At 40.9% G+C, this 12,114-nt stretch overlaps 1 protein-coding gene across 1 annotated transcript in view; it reads right to left on the bottom strand.

The window, feature by feature from the left end:
- sh3kbp1 (SH3-domain kinase binding protein 1) overlaps positions 1-12,114 on the bottom strand; it is a 105,654-nt gene that overhangs the window by 33,017 nt on the left and 60,523 nt on the right. The window contains exons 4-7 of the mRNA XM_060899700.1: positions 9,012-9,118; positions 8,753-8,885; positions 7,327-7,514; positions 813-885 (exon numbers count right to left, since the gene is read on the bottom strand). Coding sequence (XP_060755683.1) covers positions 813-885; positions 7,327-7,514; positions 8,753-8,885; positions 9,012-9,118 — 501 coding nt within the window. The remainder of the gene's footprint in view (positions 1-812; positions 886-7,326; positions 7,515-8,752; positions 8,886-9,011; positions 9,119-12,114) is intronic.

Raw genomic sequence — 12,114 nt, forward strand, 5'->3', positions numbered from 1 at the left:
TTCATTAATATAAACCTGCAGACTGCATTACTGTCTGAGCTGCTGCTCTGGAAAATTAATCAACACCTTCGGACCAATCACAATCCAGAACTCAGCAGAGCTTGCCATGGATTTCTGAATGAACCTCAAGTCCACATACCACGCCCAGTAGTAACCTTCGCTTGCATAATGCTGAAATCTGATTGGCTTTTAGGTTTTGTGATATAAAAACTACATCGGTTTGTTCAGAATTTCCAAGATTTCCAGACTTTCTTAAAAGGGCGTGGCCAAAACAAAACTGCTTTAACACTTTGTCCATCTACGAACACACACTGTTTCCATCCTGGAGAGATTCAATCGGAATGAAATGCTGTCTATAAAATAATAATAATAATAAAAAAAGGGCGGCACGGTGGTGTAGTGGTTAGCGCTGTCGCCTCACAGCAAGAAGGTCCTGGGTTCGAGCCCCGGGGCCGGCGAGGGCCTTTCTGTGTGGAGTTTGCATGTTCTCCCCGTGGGTTTCCTCCGGGTGCTCCGGTTTCCCCCACAGTCCAAAGACATGCAGGTTAGGTTAACTGGTGACTCTAAATTGACCGTAGGTGTGAGTGTGAATGGTTGTCTGTGTCTATGTGTCAGCCCTGTGATGACCTGGCGACTTGTCCAGGGTGTACCCCGCCTTTCGCCCATAGTCAGCTGGGATAGGCTCCAGCTTGCCTGCGACCCTGTAGAAGGATAAAGCGGCTAGAGATAATGAGATGAGATGAGATAATAAAAAAAAGCTTTTTATAAAACATTTTGCTCAACTTTAATCAGGTGTGTGTCCTTCGAGTTACCTTTTGGCTTGTTTTCAGGTTCTGTCTTCATGTTTTCCTGAGGAACAGACGGCGCTGGTTTCTTCACTGGCGGCTGCAGAGGGGCGCAGACACGGAAAGAGAGCACAAGGGCAATTATTCATCACTCTTTTTTTTTTGAGAGAAAATTTCTGATGTGTCTCGACAGATTTACACTCATTAAAAATACAAAATCATGAATATGCAAATTTTCAAATGCAAATAAGGAAACACCTCCGTGTCCCTGCCACCGGTAATAGCTGATAAAAATTCCTCCAGCATTCGCGCTCAGCTGTTTTCTCACATCACATCTCTTTCATGCCTTACATTTTAATTCTGTTTTTTTTTTATTCAGTGGGTTTTGTTAATCATCTCAAACATCACCATCACAGTATCAGAGATGTAAGAGCACTGGAGTGGTTTTAATTTGCATATTTTTGCATATTCCTTGCTCCATGCAACTCAAATGAGGTTAAAGGAGTAGAGATGTTCGTGGATGCTTTTAGTCAATTATAATTATTTAACAGTTTTTTTAACGGTTTTAAGCTCAGGAGAACATTAAGCAGAAAAAACAGTTGCAAATAAAAGAAACAAATGAGATGAAGCTGGATTTTTTTTTGCTTTCAATGAATGAAGTCGTAGAAAAAAAAAGGTACACATGCAAACCCCGCCCCTGCCCCACCCATAACCTGCATAACTTATTATTATTATTATTATTATTATTATTATTAAATTAATTATTTTTTTAATTTTAAATACATTTAAAATTATTAACATCATTTACCATTTATTTTCACTGCTGTCTCATCTCATTATCTCTAGCCGCTTTATCCTGTTCTACAGGGTCGCAGGCAAGCTGGAGCCTATCCCAGCTGACTACGGGCGAAAGGCGGGGTACACCCTGGACAAGTCGCCAGGTCATCACAGGGCTGACACATAGACACAGACAACCATTCACACTCACATTCACACCTACGCTCAATTTAGAGCCACCAGTTAACCTAACCTGCATGTCTTTGGACTGTGGGGGAAACCGGAGCACCCGGAGGAAACCCACGCGGACACGGGGAGAACATGCAAACTCCGCACAGAAATGCCCTCGCCGGCCACGGGGCTCGAACCCAGACCTTCCTGCTGTGAGGTGACAGCACTAACCACTACACCACCGTGCCGCCCTTCACTGCTGTTATTTTAATATATTTTTATTTTTTTTTATCTTTTATCAAATGAACTTTGATATTTTACTCGAATACAGCTTTAACACTTCACTTCCACATTATGATTCTGTCACAACTCCCTCTCTCTCTCTGACACACACACGCACACACACACACACACACGCTTCATTTTCTGTTCTTTTTTTTAACCACCGTAAATAAATATAGCAGTGTAGAGGAGTCACACTGGTTCCACAAACATGGATGGGGAACTGTTCCAACCCTTCTCTTAACACACACACACACACACACACACACACACACACACACACTCGCATGCACGTACACACACATGCACACATCTCTGTTCCATTAGGAAAGCGCCCCTCCCTCCGGAGTCTCACCCCCCTCCTCTCCTCCACCCTCTTCCTCTCTCGTTTAGGACGTAGCCGTGCTGGAGACGCACTAACAAGAGTCATGTGATCTCTGAAAACTAACACTACATTTCAGGAACATCAGGCCAACATCTGGATCCTGTGGAGCCCCGAGGGAACACGCAGTAGAGTCTCCGTACCCCTGCTGTGACCACATCACTTCCTGTGAAGGCGAAATACATCCCTGAGACATCTCGGCTTCGTCCTCGTCATGATCACCGCTAAACACACCAAACATTCTCTAATTGTATAAAGCTCACACACACACACACCTCACAAACTCCTTCTCAGTTCTGTCACAAACAAAAACAAGAGAGAAAGAGGGAACAGGAAACAGAGAGAGAGAAGAAAAGAGAGCAATAAAAAGCAGCATGTTTTTACCTCACTGTCCTCCTCTGCTCACTAAAATCCTCACGAGGCAAAAGCTCCGGGTACAACTGTGTTTCTGTGTGTGTGTGTGTATACGCAAGTGTGTATGTGGTTTTGCATATGAAGGAGTGTGACGTTTCAGTGTTGCTCGAGTTCACACCCCCCAGTGATACGAAACACTCAGTATTACTTCTGCTTTAGCACAGACAGCGAGAGAGAGAGAGAGAGAGAGAGAGAGAGAGAGAGAGAGAGAGAGCTGTGCATAAGTATACACCCCCTTGAGCTTGTGTAGTGTTACAGTCTGAAACTGAAATGGGATTTTCCATTGACACAAAGTAACCCATGATATTGAGGTGTGTGTGTTGTGTGTAGATCCTAATACTTCTCATCTCATTATCTCTAGCCGCTTTATCCTGTTCTACAGGGTCGCAGGCAAGCTGGAGCCCATCCCAGCTGACTACGGGCGAAAGGCGGGGTACACCCTGGACAAGTCGCCAGGTCATCACAGGGCTGACACATAGACACAGACAACCATTCACACTCACATTCACACCTACGGTCAATTTAGAGTCACCAGTTAACCTAACCTGCATGTCTTTGGACTGTGGGGGAAACCGGAGCACCCGGAGGAAACCCACGCGGACACGGGGAGAACATGCAAACTCCACACAGAAAGGCCCTCGCCGGCCCCGGGGCTCGAACCCAGGACCTTCTTGCTGTGAGGCGACAGCGCTAACCACTACACCACCGTGCCGCCATCCTAATACTTATTAACAAATAAAATCATAAAAAAGCTGTGACTGCGTAAGTATTCACTCCCAGAACTAGTTCTGTTCCAGTTTCCATCTGATTAAAGTGTCACGTGTCTCAATGTCAATATAAATGAATCTGAATCTGTTGACAGGACGACTGCGTCCTGGACACTCCACAGAGAAGGGCTTTATGGACCAGCAATGACAAGAAACTCATTTTTGGAAAAATAAAAATGGCTGCACAAAATCATATTTGGATTTCCAACAAAGGCGTGATGGAATCTCTGATAAATCTGATTCGAACAAAATAGAACTTTTTGGCTTCGGAACAAAGTGCTATGTTTGGCAGAAACTCTCCGTTTCACTCTTCACTCGGAGAGCACCATCCCCACTGTGAAGCACGGTGGCGGGAGCATTATACTTTGCTCTGAGGATGCTTTCCTTCAGAAGGGGAAGCTGGTCAGGGTTGATGGTGAGATGGATGAAGACAGACAGATCCAGGACCATCCTGGATGAAAACCTGTTCTAGTCCGCGTGAGACTTGAGACTGGGGGCAGAGCTTCACCTTCCAACAGGTCAATGACCTTAAGTGCACAAGCTACACAGGAACGGTTCAAAAACCAAGAAGGTGAAGATGTTAGAACAGCCGAGTCGAAGCCCAGCCCAGACGTGAAAACTGTTTTCACCAACAATAACGCTCTCTGTACAATCAGACTCATATACATCGTTTGCACTTTAAACGCTGGATCTGTTCTACAAATTAAATGAATACAATCCCAATGAAGTCCATCTCAGTTCCAGGCTGTAACACGACTAAATGTGGAAAAGCTCTCGGGTGGCAAAAACATATGCGCAGAACTGTAGATAAAGAGAGAGACAGAATTATAAGGGTGTGTCTATGCTTATGAAAAGCAGGTCATGATAAACATGTGGCTGAATCTGGATGTGGTTTGTTCAGGTTGATGCTCTCAGAAAATACATTTCCATATTTTCTTGGTTCAAATAAATGTCTAAATAAATAAATGTCTCAGATGTCTCAGCTCACAAAGCAGAAAGGAAAAAAAAACCCAAACACTTCCTATTTCCTAAACCTGGAACAATGTAAAGGATGAGGAGTGACAGAGACGGGAAGGTCAGTTAGAGATGGAGAACGGTTTCAAACGTCCTTCCTGAGACCTCATGCTTTACTCCGAGTCCATCAGCCGAGCCTCACATTCTCACGTCAAATACAAAAATTACTAAACCCGCTTTAACGCAAGATTTAGCCTTTTTAATAAAAGGTATAACGACTTTTCTCACTGCTATTATTTAGTTTTAATGTCATAATCATGTAGATGGATAAACAACACAACGGTCACAATTGTTTATTATTTATTAAACTAGTTGAATCTTTTCATAGTGTGATGTGAAACAAATCTGCAGGGTGTCGTGAAATTTTTATGGTGGCCACCATTAAAAAAAAATCTTTTTTTTAAAAATCCAAGCTGTTGAGACTTCAAAGCAAAATTCCATTAAAAAAGAGCTCATTATATTGCTTATTTTCAGCCATAAAAGTAACCCACAGTTAAAGAGCATAAACACGTCCACATGCAGGACTTTTATTGTCATGGCGAGCTGCAGCTCTCAGATGTTTCATGTGTTTGATCCTTTGAAAGATTTCACTTGCAAATCCGAGCGGACGCACAGGAAATAGAAGAACTGACTCAGACTGATGACATCATCCCACTGAGATTGAAACACGCTTCAGTGTGGTTAGTGCTGGAGCTCATGCAAACCTCACTGGATTCATTTCACTATCAGGTAACGTGCAATTCCATTCAGTCAATCAATCAATCAATCAATCAATCAATCAATCAATCAATCAATCAATCAATCAATCAATCAAAGCTGCATATATAAGCTTACTTACTGTTTTAATTAATTTCTATGTTTATTACAACATTTTAGATTTAAACAAGCATTTGATTTTTTATGTCTATAGAGAAGAAAGGATGTAATAATATAATATTTATGCATATTACCAATTTACTGTAAAACGTGATCTTCCATACATGGTCATACAGGTCATATAAGGAGCCCACTCATGCTTATAGATATAAAGACACACCCATATTCCCATCTATGGTCTTAAAGACACACCCACTCTGAACTAGTCTCATTTCTATTGCTGGGTTTCAGTCACGTGAATTTTCTTAGTGGTTTTATCAGAAGTGAAATAGCTGGTGGTCTAAATGGCTGACGTAGTGCAAACAACTAGTGAAAACTTATCAGAGTACGCTCGTAATCTAGAAGCTGCTGCTAGCTTTAGATATATTCAGAAGATTGCTCTGTGCAGTGGAATCGACCCCTACAGTCTGGGAAAGAAGGATTTGTCATACGATCTCAAAAACTACCCTTCAGTCGAGTTCCCCGACATCTCGGACTATCTGGTGTTGCAGACGTCCTTCTACACCGCAAAGCAGATGAAAGCGTGGAAGAGTATGGAGGCTTACAACTTTTTTGTACGTGGCTGGGTAAAGGACCTCGGGATCAAGTCGCTGCCGAATGAATCCTGTATTGTTTTTGCCTGTGTAAGTAAGTTTTTTTTAAGCTTTTCGTTCGTGTCTTTACAACGAAGCGCTGCAAGTTGAAGTGTAAACAAACAACAGTTGGCTTGATTCTCACTTGTGTTGGCTCTTATCTCTCAGATAAATCATTCACAAAGATCATCAGAAACCCCTTTAAAGACCTGGATCTTAGTTAAACAAGACGGAGAAGTGATCACGGCGCATTGTAGCTATGAGGCTGGGGAAGAATTTTGTCGCGACCTTCATGCATATGGACTTTGTGAGGACTGAGGAGTAAACAAAGAAACACCTGGGGTCTTTAATGCTTCGCGACTAAAAAAAAGTCCCGTAAAATAAGGACACATAGCAAGAAAAGTTCTTGGAAAACACTAAGGCCATAGCTGAGAGGGAGATACAAACCTTTCACCAAGTGATTACTGCAAACTCGAGCACGCTTCGACTTGGCTCCCTTCAATTTCACTGAGAGGTTCAAAAGCCACCTTTCTCCACGTCTTTTTGTGAAATCCTGTGTTTGTTCACCCTTTTTATTAGTTCATGGGGAACCCTGAAGAAACTTTTATCAGTTTCACAGTTTGACTGATTCGAACAACATAAAACAATGCAAGCGTAAGGCATTTTTCATGCGAGCAATGCACCTTCTCTGTACAAACGCTTTGTCAACTGAGTTTTGGTAGACCACCAGCTAAAGTTTTGAATAACTAATGGGACGGATGTGACGTCATGTGAAACCCAGCAATATACAGACCAGTGGACACGCCCACTCTGAGATATTCTCATTTCCCTGTGTGCACTTAAAGACATGCCCACATCCCCATGTTTGGCCTTACAGACACACCCATTCAAAGGTGTTCTCATTTTCATACAAGATCCCAAAGACACACCTACATTTCATATGTGGTCTTCAAGGCACACCCAATCAGACCTGCTCTCATCTATCTATCTATCTATCTATCTATCTATCTATCTATCTATCTATCTATCTATCTATCTATACACACACATATATATATAAAAACTCAAAGAAACCGCCATATTCCCATCTCTGGGCTCATAAACAGCCACTTTAGAGCTGTGCTTTTTCTATACGGAATCAAAGACATACCCACAATCCCATATATGGGCATGTACCTTAAAGGCACATTTAAATGAAGTGTCTGATGCTGATTGGATCATTTTTGGGGCTGGGTGCTGAACTGACACACAACACACACACACACACACACACAAAAATCTCTGACCTTCTCCAGTTCATTTTCCAGGTCCATTGATCGTGGGCGGAGCTTAATGGGCTGATCTTTGAAGATGTCACCGAATCCAAAGCCACGCACCTTCTTGGGCTGAATCTCACTGCTGGAAGCAGCGCTACCTGCGTCTGAACGCACACTGTCTCCTCCGTCACTCTCCGAGCCTGTACTGTCCTTCACACCTACACACACACACAGAGTGACATCAGATAGGAAATGGGATTTAGGCTGTACTCTAAAAATAAAGGGCTGAGTGTGTGTGCACGTGTGTAATATATTTCCAGGCCTCTGCAGTGTCTTTGTACATTTTTGTGAGAATTGATAGGTCAGGACTAAAATGTGACTCTCTGATTGGCTTGTTGAGAGAGGCGTGGCTGAGAGGGGCGTGGCTGAGACCCACTTCACTGAGCCCCTCGTTCACTATCTACTAGCTTCAGGAGTTTTAAATAAGTTAATAAACACAGTGTGTGATAGGGATGTCCCGATCAGGTTTTTTTGCCCTCCGATCCGATACCGATCATTTGATTTTGAGTATCTGCCGATACCGAGTCCCGATCCGATACTTCTTATAATCCATAAAAAATAAAGACGAGGAAAGAAACGGATCCAGGATGTTCCTCATTTTTTATTTAACACCTTATTTTAACATCCAACAACTCCGTTAGCAAACAGAGCACTTACGTGAGGCAGTTTGAACAATAAATAACAAATTAAAAACATAACCTTAAAATACCTGGCAGGAATGTAAACAAATAAAAAAAAATAAAGTGCCACAGTGCCAGTAATTTGCTTTTAAGAACGCATCTCACAGTAGTGTACAGTAATTTCAATTAAGGAAATGAACGTTTTTCTTGATGAAAACAAGCATTTCTACCCTTTCAGGTTTGAGCCCGTTTCTTTTGTCATCCAACGAAAAAAAAAAAAAATCTCATTCTTTGCTTTCCGCTTCGAACTGCTTCCATGTTCAACTTTGCCGGCAACAGGCAGCCAATAACCAATAGCGTCTCCGCTACAAAGTGATGTCATGCCGCACGCGTTGATGTTGCTGTGTTGAGACAAGAGGTCTGGTCTCACTCTGTGCCAACGCATAGCTATTGATGTGTTAAAAATGAGAATATATTACATAGATATATATCCGATCTCTGATCGGGAGGCAATGCCCGATTCCGATCGAGTCTGAAACCATGTGATCGGGCCCGATTTCCGATCACGTGATCGGATCGGGACATCCCTAGTGTGTGATGCTGTTAGGTTAAAATAATCAAAAGAGTGCTGTGATGAAGTGGGGCTACTGTTACCCACTGAAGCACGTCCCCAAGTCCCTCCTTTTGTTCCTCTTACACAAACACATTGAATGCAACATTTTAATTATTAAACACATCATATTTTTTTATCTATTTAATTTTACAGAAGTACTGACTGGTCCGTGTGCTGCGTGTATCCTCAGATGGGGTTGCCAGATCCTCTGCGTTGGCCGGCAGCTCTTTAGTGAAGTTGGAGGGGAACATCCCGGTCCTGCCGTTGAGACATCCTTCCCACCAGCCCTCCTCCACCTGCAGCACATCAACACACCACTCAGGAATTCAAGCTCCAATTAATTAACACACACACACACACACACACACAGGATAATAAACACACATTTAAAAAGATGATGAAATAATAAAAATATTCTTCACCTCTCCCAAGATCTCAATGATGTCACCGATCTTGAGCTCCAGCTCGTCTTCATTCTGAGGGATGTAGCTAAAGGCTGCTTTGCAGCGTCTCTTCCGTATGGCCTCTCCTGTTACCACACACACACACACACACACACACACCATCATTTTGACAGGTTTCACCTACCAAGTATCCCCAAAAACATCTTACACATTCTCAATATTTCACTATGTTCTTGCTTTGCCAGGCTCATTCACATCAAAACACCCCCCCAAATGACCATATATGGTACTCTTTACAACTCTGATTGGTGCCTGTGAATGTAGGAGGAGCTTGTCAGGAGGGTGAGGAGGTGAAGACTGGTGATAAAATGTTAAAATAGATGTATAGCGTAATAACAGTTAATGTGTGTGTGTGTTTGTGTACTTCACATGGTGAAATGCTGAACCTGTGTGAATACTGATTTTTTTTTTGGGGGGGGAGCAGAACAAATGACGCCAAGGGTGCCAATATTTTAAGATAAGCTAAAAATCAAGAAAGTGTAAATTTATAAAATTGTACAAAGACACACAGAGTCAATTTCTTCAGTGGCTGAATCTCTGAATAGTTAAACTCACACACACACAATTATAACAGCTGATGTGATGAGGGACAGAATTTATATACTGTTTGTAAACATTATCTATCTATCTATCTATCTATCTATCTATCTATCTATCTATCTATCTATCTATCTATCTATCTATCTATCTGTGTAATAAAAGAAGATAAACCAGCCTGACTTGATTTCTCAAGATGTCCATTTGTTCTGTGTGATTGAGTCTGTAATCAGCTCTCTGTTTCAGGGATCCGAACTTTCACTTTCCTCACAGCGCTGAACTTAACGCTCCATTTAACGTCACTATAGTTTCACTTCTCTCAAAAAAGTGCAATGGAAAAAGTGAAAGAGTTTAATGTGCACCTGCACTGTTTAACACCATCGAGTAATTAATCAGTTAAAATAAAAATGAAAAACACAATCTATTTGTATATGTAGAGCAGAGAATATACAGAATACGTTGTAGAAGAATACTCATTAAGACTTATCAATTTTTAAGATTGTTTTTGTGGTAATAATAATAATAATAATAATAATAATAATAACACTACTACTAGTACTACTACTACTAATGAAACAAATACAAACACTAACTACTATAATACTACTAGTCCGGTGGCTACAATTATCAACTGTCCATAATTATCGACACCTCTTCAGATTTACCAATAAAAAACAAATTTTACAAAGGTGAGTTTCAGTTCCAACAGTTATTATTGGTTAATTAATCCACCGGAAGACACTCCCTCCAATCTTGTCGTCTGATGACACAGCTTGTTACCTGAGATAGAATTTTTTTTAGCATGATCAGCAATTTGAGGAAAACCCGGACATTATTATCGCAGGTAAGCGTGGTGGAAAGATCATGGACATGTTTTTACTGATTAAATTCACTGATATTTCATGATCTCCTTGTTGAAACCTACTTTGTTTCTTGCTCTTTCATTTGACAATCGCCATTTTGTATTTAAATGTGCGTTTGAGAAGTCACGTGAAGTGTCGATAATAGTGATCACTTTCACCGGTGTCCACCATTATCGACACCCTGTGGAATTAAGTGACATTTACAACTGTTATGGATCGATCTTTGTGTAACATTGTTGAAGTAGATGAAGTACTTTAAAAAAATAAAAGTGCTGTGATTTATAATAATTTTTTTTTCTGATTCATAACAGAATATTTGGAATCCGATTGCAATAAATAGAATTAGACCAGAATTAAATTCCGAGCATATAAAAAAATTGCATGCTTGAAATATTCAGATTTTTCTATTCCATTCAGAAAATATACATTTTTTGCAGTTTGTTGTAAATATCTACCACATACTACAATATCAGGAGACATTTTATATTTTGGTTCGAGGAATGACATGCGACCTTTGACCTGGATTTTCATGTGGTAACAAGCAATTGAGACTGTAGACATTTATTGGTAAACTACAAAACTAGAAATTAATACAAATAACAACGAATGATTAACAAAATGTGATCTACGAAAATACTAGTGCTGCAGATTGTTTCATCAATCTTTCACTTTGTGATAAAAGCATCAAATTTTGCACAAATTATCTTTGGGGCTTACTTTTTACAAAAAGTCCATTAGCCACCTGAAAATCCAAGATGGCGGCCATTTTTTCAAGATGGCTGCTCATGAAAGCCATTTTATGCAGTTTTTGACCTGGAATCCAACTGGTTAATAAATTTCTGATGAGCTTGACAGCAAAATGTAGGTTTTTGAATATGAATAAGTTAATTCTGTATTTAAAAAGTCAAAATTGTGATAAATTGTGAAGCCAGAAGCAATGAAATTGCAAAAATAGTATGGCTCTGAATTTGACACAGTATCTAGCTAGGTAATATTATAATAGAATTGTATACTCAAGCAATATAAATTTTTGAAATTCTATGCTTAAACACTATAAACTTTCACAACTCTTGACTGAAGAGTATGTTGATTGATACCTATTCTTGTATTCTTGAAATGGAATACATATGAAAGAACTGACATCAGCATTACACAAAATTTTTCACAAATTGAGCAGAAGGGGACTTGGCTCAGTCCATGCTTTGTGTTACGATTGATGTATACATGAAAAATGACTATGAAGTGGGTGGATGCACAACTGAACTAATTGTCTTAATCATCACATTTGCATGCACACAGCTGTTTGCATTTGAGGCCAAAATGGTAGCACTTGCATCGTTCATGACATTCTGTCTTGCACCCACACTTTGTCAATTGCTGACAACTCTGGGCGGAAGTGTTGTTCGCACTACTTGCCAAACATCACCTTCTTTTTGCCACCCCCAGTTTGCAGGGCTCTCAGCATGCATCTGACATATAGTTGCTTGGGCCCAGACACAGGCCGCTTGGTATGTGGCACGCTTCATGTGCTGTGCAAGAGATGCCTTTGTCGGGGGAATGGCATCATAGGGCCTTTGCTTTTGAGCAAACAAGTCAAGCCTAGCCTCATCAACCCTATCAGCAGTGCTGTTCTTGTCATACATTGTGACAACAAACTTCTC

This window comes from Neoarius graeffei, chromosome 19 (assembly GCF_027579695.1).
Source record: "Neoarius graeffei isolate fNeoGra1 chromosome 19, fNeoGra1.pri, whole genome shotgun sequence".
NCBI classification, from domain to species: domain Eukaryota; kingdom Metazoa; phylum Chordata; class Actinopteri; order Siluriformes; family Ariidae; genus Neoarius; species Neoarius graeffei.